The sequence below is a fragment of the Heteronotia binoei genome, chromosome 19 (genome assembly GCF_032191835.1).
Source record: "Heteronotia binoei isolate CCM8104 ecotype False Entrance Well chromosome 19, APGP_CSIRO_Hbin_v1, whole genome shotgun sequence".
NCBI classification, from domain to species: Eukaryota; Metazoa; Chordata; class Lepidosauria; order Squamata; family Gekkonidae; genus Heteronotia; species Heteronotia binoei.
Genome location: NC_083241.1, coordinates 11,743,192 through 11,763,650, shown reverse-complemented (window position 1 = coordinate 11,763,650; position 20,459 = coordinate 11,743,192). Strand labels below are relative to the sequence as shown.

Sequence of the window (20,459 nt, the reverse complement as noted above, 5' to 3'; positions counted from 1 at the left end):
GAGTCCTGTTCCTCTCCGTCAGGAACCCCTAAATTGAACAGGTGGTGGCAGCGTGCTCTAGTGGTGGGAAGAGGATAAGCTCCATCCAGGGGTTGGCAATTCAAAAGGGAGTTGACAGGATCGGGTCTGAAGGCAGAATCGGGCCGATTTCGTGACAGAGCCCAAGGAGGACGGGGAAGGACCGCAGCAGGATATGTCATAGACTCTACCCTCCAAAGAAGCCATTTTGTTCAGGGGAGCTGATATGTTATATGGAGATCAATTGTAATTCTGGGAGATTGCCAGGCACCACCTGGAGGTTGGCAACCTTATGACATTTGATATCTGCTCTCCCAAGGCTAAGAGATGGGACGGAGAATTTTAAAAATTAATATGGAATAACAGATGTTACATTTCTATTGCTGCTGGAAGAAGCTGGAATTTCCATCATGTACATATGACATATCAGCTCCCCTGGACAAAATGGCTTCTTTGGAAGGTGGAGATCACATGAAAATTCATACTGAAATAAAAGCTCTTAGTCTTTTAGGTGGCATAGGACTTTATACTTTACTTCAGCAGACTAATATGACTACCTCTTTCGTATTAACGACTGAAGCATTCCATCAACGCTATAGACACATCCACTCACCAGCATCTACATTTTCACTTCCCTTCTTCCCAGAAAGCTAAAACATGCATCCAGATACCATCTCCACCCCAACTGTAGACAGGAAGTCTTAATAGCATCAAGTATCTTTTTAAAAATCCACCCAGATGAGGTATTCTTGGAAAACTCAAAAGATTGCATACTTCATCCTTGGGGGAGGTGGTCCTAATAACAGAGCATTACATGGCTTTTGATTTTGGTACATTAAAAGCTGCTATAGTACGAATACTCAATTGAAACAACACTGTAAACTCCTCTGTACCAAATGTTTTGAACTGATAAATTGTCAGAAGCAAAGCTGGATGGGCCTGATAATGTTTTGAGACTCTAAGATAAGCAATTCTTTTTTCATTAAAAAAAAAAGCAAGCTATGACAGAGTTAATTATGCACTTAAGTGCTGGCAAGTCGTAACCCACTTGTGATCCCAGCAAAGGGCCGTCAAGGCAAGCAAGAAGGAGAGGGAGCTGGCCATGGCCTTCTTCAGCAGAATCTTTCTTGGTCATCTTCCACATATGTACCGACTTTGCTTAGCTTCTCAGATTGGGCTCTACCGTACTGCCTTCCCGCCCACAGTTAATTAGGATTACATTTAAAACTGTTGGGGATCCAGCCCCCTACTAACACTGAAGGGTATGATCACACTGAAAACTGGACTTGCTTGTCCATCATGTGCTCCAAACGATTTCCAAAAACCTGAGAACTGGACAGTAGTTAGTTGCAAACAGAACTGAAGGGCTGGTTTGTGAAATGCTCATTCTAATTAAGAAACATCTCTGCCTAGTTTAGAAACAAGGGTTCAACTTCACAGCTTCCTGCTGGGGGTGGGGATTCCCCTGATTTTGGGCCCCCCAATCCACTTCCATGCAACTGGCCAGTGGGGGAGCACTGCCCCTGAAGGGCGTCGGTGCACCATGATGTGCCCAGCGCGATGACATCACCCGGAAGTGACCTTATCACACCGGGCACATTGCTGGGGATACACTCTATCACTTGATAGAGCGTTCCCACCCCCCCAGCAACATGCCAGTGCAATAATGTCACTTCCGGGTGACGTCATTGTGCCGGGCACATTACAGCGTGCAAGGAACATCCCCCGCCAGGACACGGGTAGGACTTGGCAACTGTAGTAGAAACCTACAGAAGGAAACACACTCCTGCAAGGGCTTTAATAGAAAAAGCCCAGCAGGAACTCATTTGCTTATTAGGCCGCACCCCCTATGCCAAGCCAGCCAGAACTGCATTCCTATGTGCTCCTGCTCAAAAAAAGCCCTGCCTCCTAATATCAGCCAGAAGGGTGGAAAGGCACTCATGAGCGTGTAACACATGATGCTTTCCCTCTGTCATAGGGCTACAACCAAACTGGAGGGGAAAAAATGTCATGTCTGATTAACAGAGACTTAATGGGATGTTATTTACCTCCATGCCATGATAAGCTTCAGCTGCCCATTTCCAGTAAGCCTCTGTTAAAGAGACAGAATATTTTTTCTCCAGATTGTAGGCTACCCTCCTGAGCTGGGTCACAAATAGGTGCTAGGCCAAACCTGCTTAACATAAGAGCCGTATAGAATAAGTGTCAGATGCTTGAGAGCCTCTGACATGAATATCGGGTTTGAGAGCTACGGAAGGGAGGGAGGAAGGAAGGGAGGGAGGGAGGAAGGAAGGAAGGAAGGAAGGAAGGAAGGAAGGAAGGAAGGAAGGAAGGAAGGAAGGAAGGAAGGAAGGAAGGAAGGAAGGAAGGAAGGAAGGAAGAGGAAAAGAGAGGTGGGAAGAAAGCAACTTTAACTTTAAATGCCTTCTCCAAGCCCACCTTCAAGGGGTGGCAGAGGCTTCAAGAGCCACATATGTGTGAAAGAACCATATGTGGCTCCCGAGCCACAGTTTGGCCACCCCTATGCTAGGCCTTCCGTGCTTAAGAGAACAAGGGCCCACTTCGGACCCTGGCTGACATGTAGCCAAGTAAGATTCAAATACAGTGGGTAGCCACGTTTGCAGAAGAGCAAGAGTTGAATCCAGTAGCATCTTGAAGACGAGATTTCCAAGGTGTATGCTTTTGAGAGTCAAAGCTCCCTTCATCAGATATGTGCAGCTATCAGCATACCTATAGGCCTCTCTCCCCAGCCACTTCATGTTGTGAAAACAGCACAGGGGGAAAAGGTCTAAGTCTCCAGTCCCCGTGGTCCCAGACTGAACCAGGTGACATAGAAGTCCCAAACCACATCTGTTAAAAGATCCAGAGCCGTGTTGTCTGCAGCAGCAGAAAAAGTTTGAGTTCAGTAGCACTTTTAAGACCAACAAAGTTTTTATTCAAGGTATGAGCTTTCGTGTGCAAGCACGAAATATTTTCATTCCACTGTCTCTGAAGAAGCTGATACCTTGAATAAAATTTTGTTGGACTTAAACACTGAACTCAAATTTCGTTCCACATCTGTTAATGAAATCTAGAGATGTACCCAGGTAAAATGTACCAGGTAGTTAGACCCTCCAATTTTGCCTATAAAATACTTGTATATTGCTGTTCAAAAGTTACAATTTTAATTTATTTATCCCATTTATACCCTGCCTGTCCCTCCCCCGGGGACCCAACAACATTCATACCTTCTCCGTTTTATCTTTACAAACAACCCTGTAAGGCAGGTTAGACTAAGAGTGTACAACTGCTCCCAGGTCGCCCCGTGAGCTTCCTTGGGGATTCGCACCTGGGTCTCCTAGATCCTAGTCCAAGATTCTCACTGCTATACCACATTGGCTCTATCCAGCCCGTGGAAGAGTCCAATGCATTTCAAAGCCAGCTTGCTATTTTGTGACATCCTGCAAAGCATACTGTTTGTGTTCTTTTTTACTTTGCAAGCCGCTCTTACATGGCTACCTGCCGTTTCTGTCTCCTTGTCATTTCTTTGTTCTCCCTGTGAATCTGAAACTACCCAACCAACCCTGCCCCTTCCCCAGATTTAAGCCTGGCCTCCTCTGGACCCCTGTGGTGAGTCTCCGAAAGCGTTAACTGTGATGATGGAAAGGAGGAATGCAGCTAAGTTTGAGTGGGGATTTTTGGCTGCCGATAAAACAACAGTTTGCTCTGTTGCTGCAGCAACGCCTGAAGTCACTAAAAATAAAGTTCCAAGCCGTGCACTGTATATGGCAAAGGGCAAGAGCGTACGGGAGCAAGCAGCATCCCAAAGCAGGATTGCTGAAAACAAGCTGCCCGTTAGCCCAGAAGGCAAAATCTCCACTTAAATAGATGTTGAAAAGGGGGGTGGGGTGGGCGGAATGAAGACATTGGCTTAGCTTGGGATGGGTCCCAAGGTCTTTTTCACCAGATGGCAGGTTTTCTCCACGCAGTCACTGTGGGGTACTGGTGTGCATGCAATCCATGGGGGAAATTCCCTGGAGGATACAGACACTGTTTGAAGCCCTCTCCTCGGTTGCGAGCAGGGGTTCAGAAGAAGCAGGAACTGCTGCAAATGAAGCTGAAAATTCGAACAAGCCCACACAGTGGGAAAAGAATAAAGCCCAGCTGTGTGAACCTGCCCTGCAGGGCAAACCGGAAACTTTATAGAGCTATTTCAGCCCTACAGGATATTGTTCTAGCCGCGGGATGTTGTGCTTTTAAAGCTGTTGCTACTGCTGCTATGTTTATTTGTTTATGGGCTGTTATTTTTCCCTCCTTGTTCACAGACAGTTTTCCCCCCATTCTCTTACACCCTGTTGTAACAACCTGCAGTATATAATTTAAAAAAATCACAGAATCACAAAGTTGGAAGGGACCTCCAGGGTCATCTAATCCGACCCCCTGCAGAATGCAGGAAATTCACAAGAACCTCTCCCCCACACCCTCAGCAACACAGGCTCCCACATTTAGAAGATGGCCAAAAAACCTCCCAAACCTCCAGGATCCCTGGCAAAACTGGCCTGGAGAAAAACTAAGAGGAAGGATGTTTCGAGTTCTCAAGTGCTAGAAGGGAAAAAATGCATTTTATAGGCTTCATCTGACACACACTATAAAGACAACAACAATCAGTTTTCAGTGATTCAGAGGTGAAATTGTAGGGTCTCCAGCACTGTGCAAGGCACCCACCAAAACCTTTCCTGCTGCCCACCGTTTTTACATGGTGGGGCTCTTGCCCAGTAGAGTTTCTGACTGGCCATTGGAAATATGAAGGGCTCTGCCGCCGCCGCCATAGTACTAGTTGTATTCTCCTTAACTCACCTTTCCCATTGTATTTAAAAATAAACTATCATTCTCTCTGCCCCTGAACTTCCTCTGCGTGGTTGGCGCCACCTCCTGTGGCAGCCATGCTGTGGTTCTGCCCACTACCCTGTGTCAGAATTCCAAAGATGCCAACAGACTTAGAAAGGTTAGTAAGCCCTGGGTAAGGCTAATGCAGGCCTTCAGCTCCATTCTCTTTAATGCTCCACCAGCAGTACAGGGAATAACTGCTAAAATGTATTCTTGGAACAGATGTAGATGTTTCACAGCTGGTTTAAGTTAGCTCCGAAGATTTCTGTTCTGAAAGTACTGAGTAGGGTTCCCAAGTCCAACCCCAGAAATATCTGGGGAATTTGGGGGTGGAGCCAGGAGACTTTGGGGGTGGAGCCAGGAGACACGGGAGTGGAGCTAGGGGGGAGGGAGGAAAACGGCGAGCCGCCCCGTCTCGGAGCGGGCGAGGCCGCTGCCGCCTCTTCTCCGCTCACCGTGGCTGCTCCTCTGAGATGGGCTCAGCCTGAGCCCATCTCGGAGGAGCAGCCACGGCGAGCGGAGAAGAGGCCGCTGCGCCGCTGCCAGGCTGAGCCCATCTCGGAGGAGCAGCCGCGACGAGTGGAAGAGAGGCGGCAGCGGCGTGGCGGCCTCGCCTGCTCCGCTCCGCCTCTGGGGTGGAATCGGAGGGGGTGGTGGAGGCGGGCCAGGGGCGTGGCAAGCCGCGAGTCCGGGTCCTAGAAGGGCCCGGATTCGCAGCTCGCCATGCTCCTGGCCTGCCTCGCCCTCCCCTGCATTGCTGCCGCCTCTTGGCTGCTCCTCCGAGATGGGCTCAGCCTGGGCTCATCTTGGAGGAGCAGCTGCGGTGGGCGGGGAGGGGAGGGGGCAGCAGCGGCGCGGCGGCCTCACCCGCTCCAGGATCGGGCGGCTCGCCATGCTCCCCGGCGCTGTTTCCCCCCCTCCCCCCACTTCCATTTTTTTGGGGAGCAGGGGAAGAGGGTGGAAATCCTGGGGTCCCCCGCCAGGGCGGGAGGGTTGGGAAGCCTAGTACTGAGGTCCATTTGGTATAAACCACTATCGGTCTGCCCAGAACCTACTCAGTTCTGTTCTTAAGACGGCAATGCTTGTTAAACTTCACAATAAGAGAAAGGGTTTTTTAAAAAGCCAAGATTTAAAGCTTTCACTCTTAGAAGAGGCCTGGCCAAACTTGCTTAATGTAAGAGCCACACAGAATATATGTCAGATGTGACAGAGGTGAGGGCCCTGCGGGACCTTGTTCAGTTCCGCAGGGCCTGTAAGACGACCCTCTTCCGGCTAGCCCATACCTAGCTTGAGAATTTAACACAACTTGCCAGATTTCTTTTTATATATATTCTGAATATTTATTAATATTTATGGTTTTATCTGTTTTATCTGTTTTAAATCATCATTCCCTTATATGTTTAAATATTGTTAATTCTATGTGGGATCTATTGTTGGAAGCCGCCCTGAGCCACTCGTGGGAAGGGCGGGATATAAATTCTAAATAAATAAATAAATAAAAATGTCTGAGAGCCACAAAACAGGAAGGAAGGAAAAGAAAGGAAGGAAAGCAATTTTAACATTAAATGCATTCTCCAAGCTGCTGGCTGGTTTGGCTTGGAAAAGGGATTTAAAGAGAGACAGGGTGGTGGGGGCTTCGAGAGCCACACAATATGTGTGAAAAGAGTCACAGTTTGGCCACCCCTGCTCTTAGATATGACCAGAGTGAGGGAAATTACTGGTCTTTGGCTCTTCTTTTCTACCAAGCCACAGAAGGCTTTTACTTCAAGAGAACATGGAATTTTATATTCATCTGTGACCCCTGAGATCAGGATGGGATGCCAGCACAGGGTGGGAGAGCTAGGAGAAGGAGTAAGAACTATCAATTACCACTGTGAAATTTTCACAGGCAGCACTGACATCCTAATTAGAGGATAAATATTTGGAAACTTTCCATTCCCAGAATACCTTCCCGATCAACTGACAGTTCTAAAGGCAATCCCAACCCTGAAGAAAAATGGTGTCTCAAACAGATCTTTGCCTTTCAAGACACAGCAAAAATATATTATCTAGAAGGCAATAAATAAATCGCCAGTCTCACACAGCATATGACTGCTAGCCTGAGACATGTAGGAAGAGTACATAAGAACATAAAAAGAGCCCTCTTCTTTACACGGGTGATTAAAAAGTAGAATTCACTGTCCAAGGAAGTAGGGATGGCTACAGCCATAGATAGCTTGAAAAATTTTTTAGCAGATTCAAGTAGCTCTATCAGTGGCTACCAGTCATGGTGGCCAAAGAGAACCTCCACGCTTAGAGGCAGTAAACCTCTGAATACCAGTGCCAGGATATAACTTCAAGGGAAGGCCTTGGCCTTTGTGTCCTGTCGGCTATCCAGAGCACCTGGCTGGCCACTGTGTGAAACAGGATGCTAGATTACATGGACCTCTGGTCTGATCCAGCAGGGCTCTTCTTATGTTCTTATGAAGGCCTTGGCCTCTATGCCCTGTTGTTGGCCCTCCAGAGGAACTGGCTGGCCACTGTGTGAGACATGATGCTGGACTACATGGACCAGTGGTCTGATCCAGCAGGGCTCTTCTTATGAAAGCCTTGGCCTCTATGCCCTGTTGTTAGCCACTGGTTGGCCACTGTGAGACAGCTAGAGCGTCTGAAGCTTGCCTCCTCAGGAGCTCTCTTCCCACTATGCCTAAGCTTTTGTGTGCTCTGGAAACTCCCGGACAAGACCCCCTGCAGTCCCCTGTCCAACCCCAGACTCCAAGGTCCCCAGGAACCAGCAGGATCCTACCTGAATGGACCTGCCCACTTCCTGCACCTCCAGAGTCCCCCAGGAGCAAAGGATGCAGACAGCTACACTGGGTTGCCACCTTCAGGATGAGAAATTCCTGATGATTTGGGGAGCCTGTTGAGGATGGGGTTTCTGGAGGGGAGGGACCTCAGTAGGGAGTGCGCTCTCCACAGCAGCCGTTTTCTCCATGATCTCTGTAGCCTGGAGATCAGTTATAATTCCAAGAGATCTCCAGGCCTCATTGGAAACTTGCAATCTTAGCCAGAGCAGAGGTCAGGATTGGGCAAAGGAGGGCACATTTAGTGGCTCAGGGTCTCCAGCCTCAGCCAGGAGGGAGACGTAGCTCTTTAAGTCTTGGCAGTGGGGATCTGAACCCAGCACTCCTGCATTTAGTCTGATACTGTATACCACACTGGCACTGTCATGCACTGGCCCATGGCCTTGGGTCAGTCATAGCTCTCGCAGAGCTGTCCTTGAAAAGGCAGCTTCTGGGAGAGCTCTCTCAGCCCCGCCTATCTCACACGGTGTCTGTTGCGGGGGAAGAAGATAAGGAGGTTGTAAGCCACTCTGAGACTGTCGTCTTCTTGTTTCCATCACACAGCCAAATGCAGCTTTTGTTATGGAACTCCACAGTGAACTGAATTCCTGGCACCCAGTGAAATCAAACTATAAGACCCATTCAGTGAGCTGCAGAAGTGGTCATCAAACACACTTCCTTATGGCATGCTGTGTCAGGGATAGAAAATGCATTCTCCCCCTCTACATTCCACACTGGAGACTGCTTTACTGGAGCACAGGCAGGACACTTGGCCAGCAGATTAGTCCTTTGCTTCCCTCCGCAGAAGTTCCAGCCATGCATAAATTGCTTAAGTTCACCTTGAGAGTCAGAATTTGGCATAACAAGTCAACAGTTTAGGGATGTGTGTGAACGTGCACACACACTCTTGGTGAAAAACGTCACAATATTTCTATCCAAAATTCTTTTTTTCCCTCCCCCTTCTAAATTGTTTGCATCCTGGTGCTCGGGCAGAAAGCTCCAAATAAACCACAAATAAAGCAGACTACTTTTTACTACTATTATTCTTCCATGAAAGAGCATAAAGAGCATGTGATCCTGTGCATACAAAAATAGACAGGCTCCTGCCCCAAAATGCCTACAATTTAAAAATGGGGGAGGGGAACAGGTAAGGAGGGAGAGACAAAGAGAGAGGATGGGACAACTGTGGCTGGGGGCGAAGATCAGGGGTGGAATTCTAGCAGGAGCTCCTTTGCATATTAGGCCACACACCCCTGCTGTAGCCAATCATCCAAGAGCTTACAAGGCTCTTTTTTGTAAGCTCTTGGAGGATTGGCTACATCGGGGGGGGGTGGCCTAATATGCAAAGGAGCTCCTGATAGAATTCCACCCCTGGGGAAAACTAAAGACAAAGGGGCAGATGGGTGGGGAAGGGAGCAAGAAAAGGGGAAAGGCTGTGAGGGCTTTCAGGGAAGGGAGAGAAAATGGGGGGGGGGGATGAGATGCCCCCAGAAAGTCCCCTGGTTGTCTATATCTAATTCGAAGCCATGCCACAGATTATATGATTAACAGATCTGTAAAATGGGAGGTATGACAGATAGAGGAATTTCTCTGCAATCTGAAAGAAATCTCAAATTTATAGGGGTGCAGGAAATCAGAACTATTTTTTTTTTTAAAAAAAAACCTACATTGGGGGATTTAAAAACCCAAAATACTACAAACAATGCCTGCGGTCTTAAGAAAAGAATTCTCAAGGGGATTTGGCAGGTTGCTTATGAACTACAGTAATACTACTGAGCCTTCCAAGCCAATTTCTGTAACCTGGAATTCAAAGCAACCCTGAAGAATAGTGTGTCCCCTTCTCCTCCCACATCCCAATGGAGGAAACTCACTCCATACAGGCCTTGTGGCAGCCACAGCTCAAACTGACCCCAGCCTGATTTTCTGCAGAGGAAGCTACCAGGGGATAGACGGAGGGATAGCTGAAAGTGTGGGGGGAGACAGAAGTAGGTTGGCTGGGGGGTGGAAAGGAGAAAAAGAATCAAGACAAACCTACAATTCAAAAATTGGAAGCGGGGTGGCTGAAGGAGAGGAGGGAATGACAAAGAGAGCCGCCAGGGAAGGGAAAGCAGAAATAGCAGAGGAGGAGAATATACTGGACAATGGGCTCTCCCTGCAGGTCATTGCAAATCACTCTACTTGTGTGCACATAATCTTTGTCGCCAAAGTTTAAAGGGATTAAGCCAAAAACTATGCAGAAAAGGTGGGAGGTGCTTGGGGCCTTCAAGGGAGACACTTAACCTGCCAGTGTTGGGAGAAAGAGTTCCAGGAAATATCAAGGAGAATGGAAGGAAGTTAAGCAGACACATGAAGCTGCCTTATACTGAATCAGACCCTCAGTCCATCCAAGTCAGTATTGTCTACTCAGACTGGCAGCGGCTCTCCAAGGTCTCAAGCTGAGGTTTTTCACGCCTATTTGCCTGGCCCCTTTTTAGTTGGAGATGCCAGGGATTGAACCTGGGGCCTTCTGCTTATCAAGCAGATGCTCTGCCACTGAGCCACCATCCCTCCCCAAGAGATCTCTGGGTGTGTCAGGGTCATAGACTGAGAGAACCAAAAGGTCAGAGACCAGGACAGTATAAAAAATAAGGGCTAATCCACATGGGAGAGGCACCGCCCTGTTCTCCCTATGCTCTCTGCTCATCTTGCAGCTTACAAGTGCCTTCAAAGGCAGTGTGTGACTTACCTGTAAGTTGCAATTTCAAGGCTAAGGCTTGCTTTCACTTGCAAGAGTTCGTGGTAGTCCTTTAAGTACTCCGCAATAGACATGGTTAGGAACTGCTTTTCTTCTTCCAGAGCGTCAATGACCATCTAAACCAAAACACAAAGGCTGTCACACTTCATTGGAAACACAACTGAGCTCAAAGATCGATTGCTTGGGATCTTTTTTTCTTTTCTTTTTGGATTTATATCTAGCCCTTCACTCCGAATCTCAGAGTCTCAGAGCGGTCACAATCTCCTTTACCTTCACCCCCACAACAGACACCCTGTGAGGTAGGTGGGGCTGAGAGAACTCTTACAGCAGCTGCCCTTTCAAGGACAACTCCTACCAGAGCTATGGCTGACCCAAGGCCATTCCAGCAGCTGCAAGTGGAGGAGTGGGGAATCAAACCCGGTTCTCTCAGATAAGAGTCTGCGCATTTAACCACTACACCAAACTGGCTCAAGGGCCATCCAAATGGATGACCAAGTATTTAATCCCATTTAAGACCTCCGGGCCAACACATTCCCCTACTGGTACAAGACTTTCAGACAAATGCACACTTCAAAAAATGCTTTGGAATCGTGCACTGGCAGAAGTCAGACATCACATCAAGCAACTGTTTTAAGTAAAAGCATATTTCAACCCAAATCACCGGTTCCAGCTTCCATATGTACAACCAGCAAACCATGGTTTAGAAAGGCTTCTTTGCTTCTATTACCCGCCCTCTCCATGATCATTCAATAGTTCCTTGCACCCCTATTCACTCCTAGGGCTTGCTTTGTTCCCAGATCCATAGACTCCAGAGATCCCCGGTTGCCTTGTTTAATTCACCGTGCAGGCGCTGAGAAGTCAGGGGAACCAGCTTTGTAAACAAAATATTTTGTCTCCTTCTGCTTGGTTAGATGTGAATTATTGCATTAACACTGCGACAGCATTTGCACTCAAATGCCAACTGAACAAATTCTTGTGGCTTCTCTTTTGGAAACACTGCTGGATAGGATCTGGGGTTCAGACCCAGTCTCATGGAAGCTGGTGCCAAATTTCCAGGCGATTCTTGGGAGAAGGGAATAGAGGGGAAGGGGAAAAGCAAGTGGAAATGGCCGTGGCGATTAGTACTCCTTTCCTCCTTCTGTGATTCACACGGACACCTCCCCTTCCACAATGCAAAATGACAAGTTTATTGTCTCTTCCTTAGAAGGGTTCAGTGCTCAGCGGATCGTTAGATAAGACAAGGAATGTAACAGGACATTGGCTGTTTATGGAAAGGGAAAGCAGAGCACTGATTTAGAATTCAGTATCGCACACACTGAGAGCATTGCTGAGCTGACAGGCTATATTTGCCAAAGAGAAAGAAAAAGTTATTTCTTTTGGAACATCTCCTTCAACCAAAAATGTCAGACTAGTCAAATAGGGTTGGCTTGTCTCTTGGGATTTTTTCCTCAGTCCCCTCCCAATTGGGTTGTCAGCTGAGAAACACCTGGTTAAAGGGTTGGAATACTTTCCCTATGAAGAAAGGTTAAAGTACTTGGGACTCTAGCATGGAGAAAGGTCGACTGCGGGGTGACATGATAGGTGACAAGATTATGCATGGGATAGAGAAGGTAGAGAAAGAAGTACGGTACTACTTTTCTCCCTTTCTCACAATACGAGAACTTGTAGGCACTCAATAAGTTGCTGAGTAGTCGGGTAAGAATGGATAAACATCTTCACCCAAAGGGTGATTAACACATGGAATTCGCTACAACAGGAGGTGGTGGCAGCTACAAGCATAGCCAGCTTCAAGAGGGGGTTGAATAAACATATGGAGTAGAGGTCCATCAGTGGCTATTAGCCACAGGGTATAGATGGAATGCTCTGTCTGGGGCAGTGATGTTCTGTATTCTTGGTGCTTGGGGGGCAACAGTGGGAGGGCTTCTACTGTTCTGGCCCCACTAGTGGACCTTCTGATGGCACCTGGGTTTGTTTGTTTGGCCACTGTGTGACAAAGTGGATGGGCCACTGGCCTGATCCAACATGGCTTCTCTTATGTGACACAGAGTGTTGGACTGGATGGGCCATTGGCCTGATCCAACATGGCTCCTCTTATGTTCTTATGTGACACAGAGTGTTGGACTAGATGGGCCACTGGCCTGATCCAACATGGCTTCTCTTATGTTCTTCTGTGACACAGAGTGTTGGACTGGATGGGCCACTGGCCTGATCCAACATGGCTTCTCTTATGTTCTTCTGTGACACAGAGTGTTGGACTGGATGGGCCACTGGCTTGATCCAACATGGCTACTCTTATATTCTTATGTGACATAGAGTGTCTTAAAAACAATACTACTTTTTAAATAGTTAGATGACAGTGGCCCTGCTCGAGAGGAAAGGCAGGATATAAATTTTGTAAGTAAATAAAATAAAGAGTCTGGTATATTCTACCTCGTTCAGGAGTTCTCTACATGGTTCCCTCTTCCCTGGTTTACTGACACAGTAGCCTTGTATGAAAGGCAAGGTTGAGAGAGTTTCTGGCCCAGATTCACCCAACAAGATTCATGGTAGAATGGGGATATGAACTATGACTGTCCAGATTTTGACTGGGCTCTAAGTACTACAACTACATTCGCATTTATCAAGAAGAAGAAGAAGATATTGGATTTATATCCCACCCTCCACTCCGAAGAGTCTCAGAGCGGCTCACAATCTCCTTTACCTTCCTCCCCCACAACAGACACCCTGTGAGGTGGGTGGGGCTGGAGAGGGCTCTCACAGCAGCTGCCCTTTCAAGGACAACCTCTGCCAGAGCTATGGCTGACCCAAGGCCATGCTAGCAGGTGCAAGTGGAGGAGTGGGGAATCAAACCCGGTTCTCCCAGATAAGAGTCCGCACACTTAACCACTACACCAAACTGGCTCTCCATCACTGATGTTAGCCATGGTTAAGGTTCAAAACTGCACTGTGCACACCTCCAGCAAGGCAAATTTCTTGTATTTGCTAGCATGAGGCCAAGGAGAATGTGTGAAGGTGCCTTATACCGAATCAGACCTCTAGTCCAGCGGTGCTGAACTCATCTGTTATGAGGGCCAGATCTGACATTAATAAGACCTTGTAGGGCCAAGCCATGTCAGACTGGGCCGTGTGTGTACCTATTTAAGATTACGTAGCAGAGATATAAAGTTTATAAAAGACACAAACACAATTAAAGATTTTTTTAAAAAACACCATAAAATAAAATATTAGCACTCAGTCTTAAAGGCGCTTTCTTTGTATCTCCCTCGTGGGATCCAGGGACCTGGGCAAAGGAAGCTCTGGCTCTTTCCTTCCTTCTTTCCCCAGGGGACCAGGAGCGGAAGGAGCCTCAGCCAATAGAAGGACAAGAGGTTTGGCTCTGTAGCTCTACTATGCGATTGAGAGAGCCCAGCAAAGCAAGCTCTCCCTCCCCCCCTTCCTCCTCAAGGGAGGAGCCTCAGCCAATGGAGAAAATAGAGTCTTTGCTCGTAGCTCCTGTGTGATTGAGCAAGCTGTGATGCAGAAGGAAGCAAGAGAGAGTGAGAAGGAAGCAGATTATAACCAGTTGCTCGGGGGCCTATAGGAGCCCTCCATGGGTCTGATTCGGCCCCCAGGCCGCATGTTTCACACCCCTACTCTAGCACATCAAAGTCAGCATTGTCTACTCTGCCTAACAGCGGCTCTTCAAGGACTCAGGTGGATGTACTTTGCATCACCTGCTACCTGATCCTTTCCGCAGGAGATGCTGGGATTGAACCTGGGACCATCTGCATGCCAAGCAGATGCTCTGCCACTGAGCCATGGCCCCTCCCTCAATGTCTGCTGCTTCCCTTTGTAGTGCTAATGGCCAACTTCCACATGAAGCTGCCTTCTACTGACTTCTGCTTGGTCCATCAAGGTCAGTATTGCCTACTCAGACTGGCAGTGGCTCTCCAGGGTCTCACACTGAGTTCTTTCATATCACCTGCTACCTTTTAACTAGAGATGATGGGGATCGAACCTGGGACTTCCTGCATGCAAAGCAGAGGCTCCTCCACTGAGCCACAGCCCTGTCCCCTCCTGGTGTCTCCTTTGGAGGATGGGAAGGTTTAGCTGGGGAAGCTAAACATGGCTTTGCTGTTTCTTAAAAAAGAATTATGCCAACAAGCCAGTTTGGTGTAGTGGTTAAGTGTGCAGACTCTTATCTGGGAGAACCGGGTTCGATTCCCCACTCCTCCACTTGCACCTGCTAGCATGGCCGTGGGTCAGCCAGAGCTCTCTTATCTGGGAGAACCGGGTTGGATTCCCCACTCCTCCACTTGCAGCTGCTGAAATGGCCTTGGGTCAGCCATAGCTCTGGCAGAGGTTGTCCTTGAAAGGGCAGCTGCTGTGAGAGCCCTCTCAGCCCCACCCACCTCACAGGGTGTCTGTTGTGGGGGAGGAAGATAAAGGCAATTGTGAGCCACTCTGAGACTCTGATTCAGGGTGGAGGGTGGAATATAAATCCAATGTTGTCATCGTCTTCATCATTATTTGTGATGACTATATGTAAGTGTGGTGTTTAGATCACCTGACCCTTGTCATACTTTAGTCTTTAAAATGTGATGGCCTAATTCAGTAAAAATGTGCCACTTTGGCAAACCACTGAGGCCAAAGCGGCATTTTGAAAACCCAGGCACACCAAATCCAGGCTCTTCGTAATACCCAAGGCCGCCATAATCTTGCTTACAATGGAGCCAGTAATGAAATGAGCACAGACAACAGAAATCTTCTGGGGTGTGAATAAACTGTCTACTAGGAACAATAGTGATTATGCCCGTAGAAAACAAGAGAGAAATACAGCCCCTTTCTCTCTGTTTTTGGCTGCACCCTCTAATCTGCAAGTTGGATAAAACTCGATTAACCCCAGTAGTCTGTTGTTGCCTAGGCAGACTGAACAGGTGCTTCAGGGGTCAACTCTAGAATCCTGGCTACCTTAGGCCACGTGGGTCTCTTAAATCCTGCAAAGGATTCATGGACAAATTCTCACTTTCTGCAGAGTGTCAACGCATGAGAACAGAGGCTTGCTTGCTTGCTCCTTCTGACCCAGCAGGCACAATTCAGCGACGGCTGCCCTAGGTGGTTGCTTAGGCTGCTTGTATAGTTGAGTGGGCTTTTGTATGTGTATCAGCTGGCAATATTTTAAAGCTAAGGGATACCTGTCCTGGCAGATTCTTTCGTTTTACAAGCTTTAAGGGAAGTAGGAGTCCAGTAGCATCTTTAAGATCAACAAAGTTTTATTCAGAATGTAAGCTTTAGGATGCATGCAGACTTCATCAGACAATGGAATGGGGGTACAGTGAGAATTGAAAACAAATCAGCCAGTATCATAATGCCTCTGTAAAAATCGATGGTGCAGCCTCATTTGGAGTACTGTGTACCATTCTGGTCGCCGCACCTCAAAAAAGATATTTTAGCATTGGAAAAAGTGCAGAAAAGGGCAACTAGAATGATTAAAGGGTTGGGACACTTTTCTCCCTTTCTCACAATATGAGAATTCGTGGGCATTCAATAAAATTGCTGAATGAGCAGTCGGGCTAGAATGGATAAAAGAAAGTACTTCTTCACCCAAAGGGTGATTAACACGTGGAATTCACTGCTACAGGAGATGGTGGCAGCTATAAGCATATGGAGCAGAGGTCCATCAGTAGCCACAGCCTTTTGTTGGAACTCTCTGTCTGGGGCAGTGAGGCTCTGTATTCTTGGTGTATGGGAGGGGGACACAGTGGGAGGGGCCTCTAGCCTCACTGGTGGACCTCCTGATGGCACTTGGGTTTGTTTATTTTTTGCCACTGTGTGACACAGAGTGTTGGACTGGATGGGCCATTGGCCTGATCCAACATGGCTTCTCTTATGAGCAAAGTTACTTATAGCTGATAGGCAGTGGTTAAGAATGCAAAGCGGTACAAAATTGCCCACCAGCTATGTAGCTCTGCTCACTGTACCCCATTTCATTGTCAGATGAAGTGCGCATGCATACGAAAACTTGCATTCTGAATAAAACTTTGTTGGTCTTAAAGGAACTATCGGACTCCTACTTTGTTCCACTGCTTCAGACCAACACGGCTGCCCACCTGGAACTAAGCTTTGAGGGGGGGACCCCCTCCCTCCATGGAGCTGCAGAGCAGAAAGGAATCTCCTTGATTTCAATGTATGTATCCATTTCTATGTATCTGAAGCGTGTTTGTACACAAAAGCTCATACCTTGAATAAACTTTTGTTGGCCTTGGTGGACTCAAAAAATTTGTTTCACCAAGTTGTCGTAAGACTTTCTAAGATAATTAAATGTGAAGCATGTAGAAAAATGTAGCTCACTCAGTCATTGCTAAATCATTATACAAGTAGCTCAATATCCAAGTCAGTATAGTGCAAGGGTGGCCAAACTGTGGCTCGGGAGCCTCTTTCACACATATTCTGTGGCTCTTTAAGCCCCCACCACCCTGTCAGATGGCTTGAAGAAGGCATCTCTCTCTGTAAATCACTTCTCCAAGCCAAGCTAGTTGGTGGCTTGGAGAATGCATTTGAAGTTGCTTTCTTTCCACCTCTCTCTCCCTCCCCCATCTGTTTGCTTCCCTTCCTGGCTTGCAGCTCCCAAATATCTGATATTTATTCTATGTGGTTCTGACACCCCGGGTATAGTGTGTCAGTCTAAGCATCAAACAAGGATCTGGGAGAGCCACGTTCAAATCCCCCACTTTGCCCTGGAAGCTCATTGGGTGACCTTGGGCTAGTCACACACTCAGCCTAGCCTACCTCCTAGGGTTGTTGGAAGGGACAAAATGGTGCAGAGGAGAACAATGTAAGCCACTTCCTTCCCCCATTGGAGAGAAAGGCAAGGTATAAATGAGGTAAATAAATAACCAGTGTTATATAGTTGACTTAGATTTGCTAAAGGCTCCAACCGGGAGAGAAACGCTGGCAGCCACCAACTACCCTCTTTGCTCTACAATCCTATCATGCAGAGCTACGCCAGCTATAAACCCACCAATTTAAACCAGCATTAAACCAGCCAAGAACTGTCTTGTTAGCAGCATATTTGGCCCAAAGCGTCAGAGGCCTGTAGCTTAATTATGCGGTCGCAGCCTCCCCATCCTCCAATATGGGGATAGCACTACCGGCCCACTTTACAAGGCTGTTGTAATAACTGCAGCAAGACAACGTGAAATACACATACATATTTCAGGAAGGCAAAGTATTCCTCTTCACTAACTCCAAAGCCATCGGGCGGGGAAGGGGGAAACATCCTGGTTGCAACCGTGGCAGGCCAACCATCTGTGGGAGCTCAAAGTCGGGGACAAAAGGCAGCAGCCCCCAACAAAGGACCCCATGCTAATTAATTAATTATCGTATGGCAGTGGGTGTAATATAGCCAGGAGATCCGAAGATCATCCAGCAGCCTTCAAACCTAACTCTTCTTGTGGCAGGCTAGGTGTGTTTTGTTGGGCTAAGAGAACTGTGATTGATCCAAGGTCCCTCAGCTGGCTTCAAGTGGAGGCGTGGGGAATCGAACCCAGATCTCCAGATCAGAGTCTGCTGCTGTTAACCACTACACCAAACTGGTCCTCCATGTTTCTGAACCTGGAAGGTCATGGTGCTGTCACTAGTTGTGTTCACTGAAACGCTGCCACCCCTTTGCCATAAAGTAATCACATGGCCGGCGCCCCCTACTTTACAAAGCCATCGTAATGACATCTGTGTATGCCTACACATCAGAAACACGAGGTCAAGGGCCTTTTGGAACCCAGCAGCCTGTTTCCAAGCATGGTCAGCCAGCCTTGAATCTTAGGGTTGCCAATTCTGAGTTTGGGAAATTCCTGGAAACTGGGGGTGGGGGCAGCAGGGTTTGAGAAGAGAAAGGGGGACCTCAGGTGAGTTTAATGCCATAAAGCCCCCCCCCTCCAAAGCAACCATTTTCTCCAGGGGAAATGGATTTCTGTAGTCTGGAGATCAGACATAGGTCAAGGAGATCTCCAGGCCTCCATCTGGAGGTTGGCAACCCTAGCTTGGTAGTTTGCAGGCAGGCGATACCAGACAGTAGCAGCATCCCCCCTAATGAGGGGTGGCCAAACCTGCTTAATGTAAGAGCCACATAGAATAAAGTCAGATTTTTGAGAGCCACAAGGGAAGGAAGGAAGGTGGAGGGGGGAGGGAGATATGGAAAGAAAGCAACTTTAACTTTAAATGCATTCTCCAAGCCACTGGCTGACTTGGCATGGATAAGTGTTTAAAGAAACAAATGCCTTCTCAAGCTGAAAAGAGGCCCATAGGGCCTTAAAGTGCCACACCATGTGTGTGAAAGAGCCACATGTGGCTCCCCAGCCGCAACTTGGCCACCCCCGTCTTAGACTCTGCAAGTTGAGCAGAGGAAGTGGAGGTGGAAAGAAAGCAACTTTAAATGCAAGTGGCTTGGCGAAGAAATGCTGGCTGCCAGGGCAGTGGGGGCTTCAAGAAGGTGCCAGCTCGGGGCTGTCCTACCTGGTATTCGGTGAAGTCTGCGCCGTGGCGCTCTGCCTGCGCCCGCCGCTCCTGCTCCAGGCGCTCAGCCAGCGCGGCCAGTTCGGCGCAGCGGCGCTGCAGCTCCTCGAGTTGGCGCCGGCTCTGCTGGTTCTGGGCGCGCAGCCGCTGGGCGTCCTCCTTGCCCAGGCGCTCTTCCAGCTCCTGCAGCGCCCGCAGCTCGGCCTCGTAGCGCTCCAGGCTGTGCTCGCAGCTCCAGCTCAGCACCAGCGCGCAGCTCTCCTCCAGCTCGCGGCGGCTCAGGCTCCCCGGCCGCACGGCAGGCTGCGGCGGCGGCGGCGACGGCAACGAGGCGGGCAGCCTGGCGGGGCGCCGCCGCCTTCCCTCCTGCAGGCGCCCCCGCTCGGCGGCCAGGCCCTCCAGCAGCGCCTCCAGCGCGGCGCAGTCGGCGGCCAGGCGCTCCAGCTGGCGGCGCAGCTCGTCGGCCTCGGGCTCCAGGCGGCGGCGGCGCAGCTCCAGCAGCTGCGCGCCCAGCGTCTCCAAACGCGCCCGCTCGCGGAGCAGCGCGTCCCGCTCCAGCTCGGCCTCGCCGCGGGCCCGGCTCAGCTCGGCCACCGCCAGCCGCAGCTCGGCCACCTCCTCCTCGTGCTGCCGCAGGCGGCCGGCGCGCAGCTCCTGCCCGCGCAGCGCCTCCAGCTCCTGCGCCAAGCAGCGGTTCTCCTGCTCCAGGGCCCGCACGCGGAGCACATAGTCGCGCAGGCGGCAGTTCAGCTCCCGCAGCTCGCCCTCCTCGTCCCACGCGGCGCGCTGCTGCATGGCTGCGCCTCGTCGGGCTTTCGACGGCGGCTCCTGGCCTGCTGGCTCTGCTCTTGGCCGCCGGGACGCTCGCCACCTCCTCTCCAGCGCGCTTGCCCCAGCACTGGCGCGATCGCTTGACTTCTGGCAGTCTGGCACCGGCTGGGCGTGGAGAAGGAGGAGGAGGTGGGGAAGCCCCGGGATATAGCCGAAGAGCGTCCCCTGCTGGACAGCGCCCCTCCCCGGACCAACCACGTGGGAAAGCTTTCTGTCCTGCCTGCATTGACTGCCCCAAATTCTTGCTTGTGCGCCCTTCCTGTCTCACCAGTGGGGAACCCAAAGGAGCTGACATCGCTCTTCTTCTATTTGCATCTTCACAACAACCCTGTGAAGTAGATCAAGGATGGGTCGCCCTGTCTATAGCAGTAGAAAAGAGCAAGAGGCCAACAGCGCCTGGAAAGACTTAACACAATTTACGGCAGGGTAGGAGGGTCCATGATCCTAGTGCAGGGCTGGCCAAACTGTGGCTCTTTCACACACATTGTGTAGTTTTCGAAGCCCCCACCACCCTCTCAGCCGGCTTGGAGAAGACATTTCTCTCTTTAAATCACTTCCCCGAGCTAAGCCAGCCAGTGGCTTCAGAATGCATTTAAAGTTAAAATTGCTTTCCTTCCTTCCTTCCTTGCTTTGCAGCTCTCAAACATCTGACATTTATGTCTTGCAGCTTTCAAACATCTGATGTTTATTCTATGTGG

The 20,459-nt window shown here is 49.2% G+C and overlaps 1 protein-coding gene and 1 non-coding gene across 2 annotated transcripts in view; both read right to left on the bottom strand.

The window, feature by feature from the left end:
* Positions 1 to 19,731, bottom strand: part of SYNM (synemin) — a 35,050-nt gene extending 15,319 nt beyond the window's left edge. Inside the window, exons 1-2 of the mRNA XM_060260046.1 lie at positions 18,931 to 19,731; positions 10,432 to 10,556 (exon numbers count right to left, since the gene is read on the bottom strand). Of these exons, the coding sequence (XP_060116029.1) occupies positions 10,432 to 10,556; positions 18,931 to 19,725 (920 nt within the window). The 5' untranslated portion in view covers positions 19,726 to 19,731. The remainder of the gene's footprint in view (positions 1 to 10,431; positions 10,557 to 18,930) is intronic.
* On the bottom strand, positions 10,182 to 10,256 carry TRNAI-GAU (transfer RNA isoleucine (anticodon GAU)). Its single transcript has one exon. It is a non-coding gene; the product is annotated as a tRNA-Ile (tRNA).
* Positions 19,732 to 20,459: the final 728 nt, after the last annotated feature.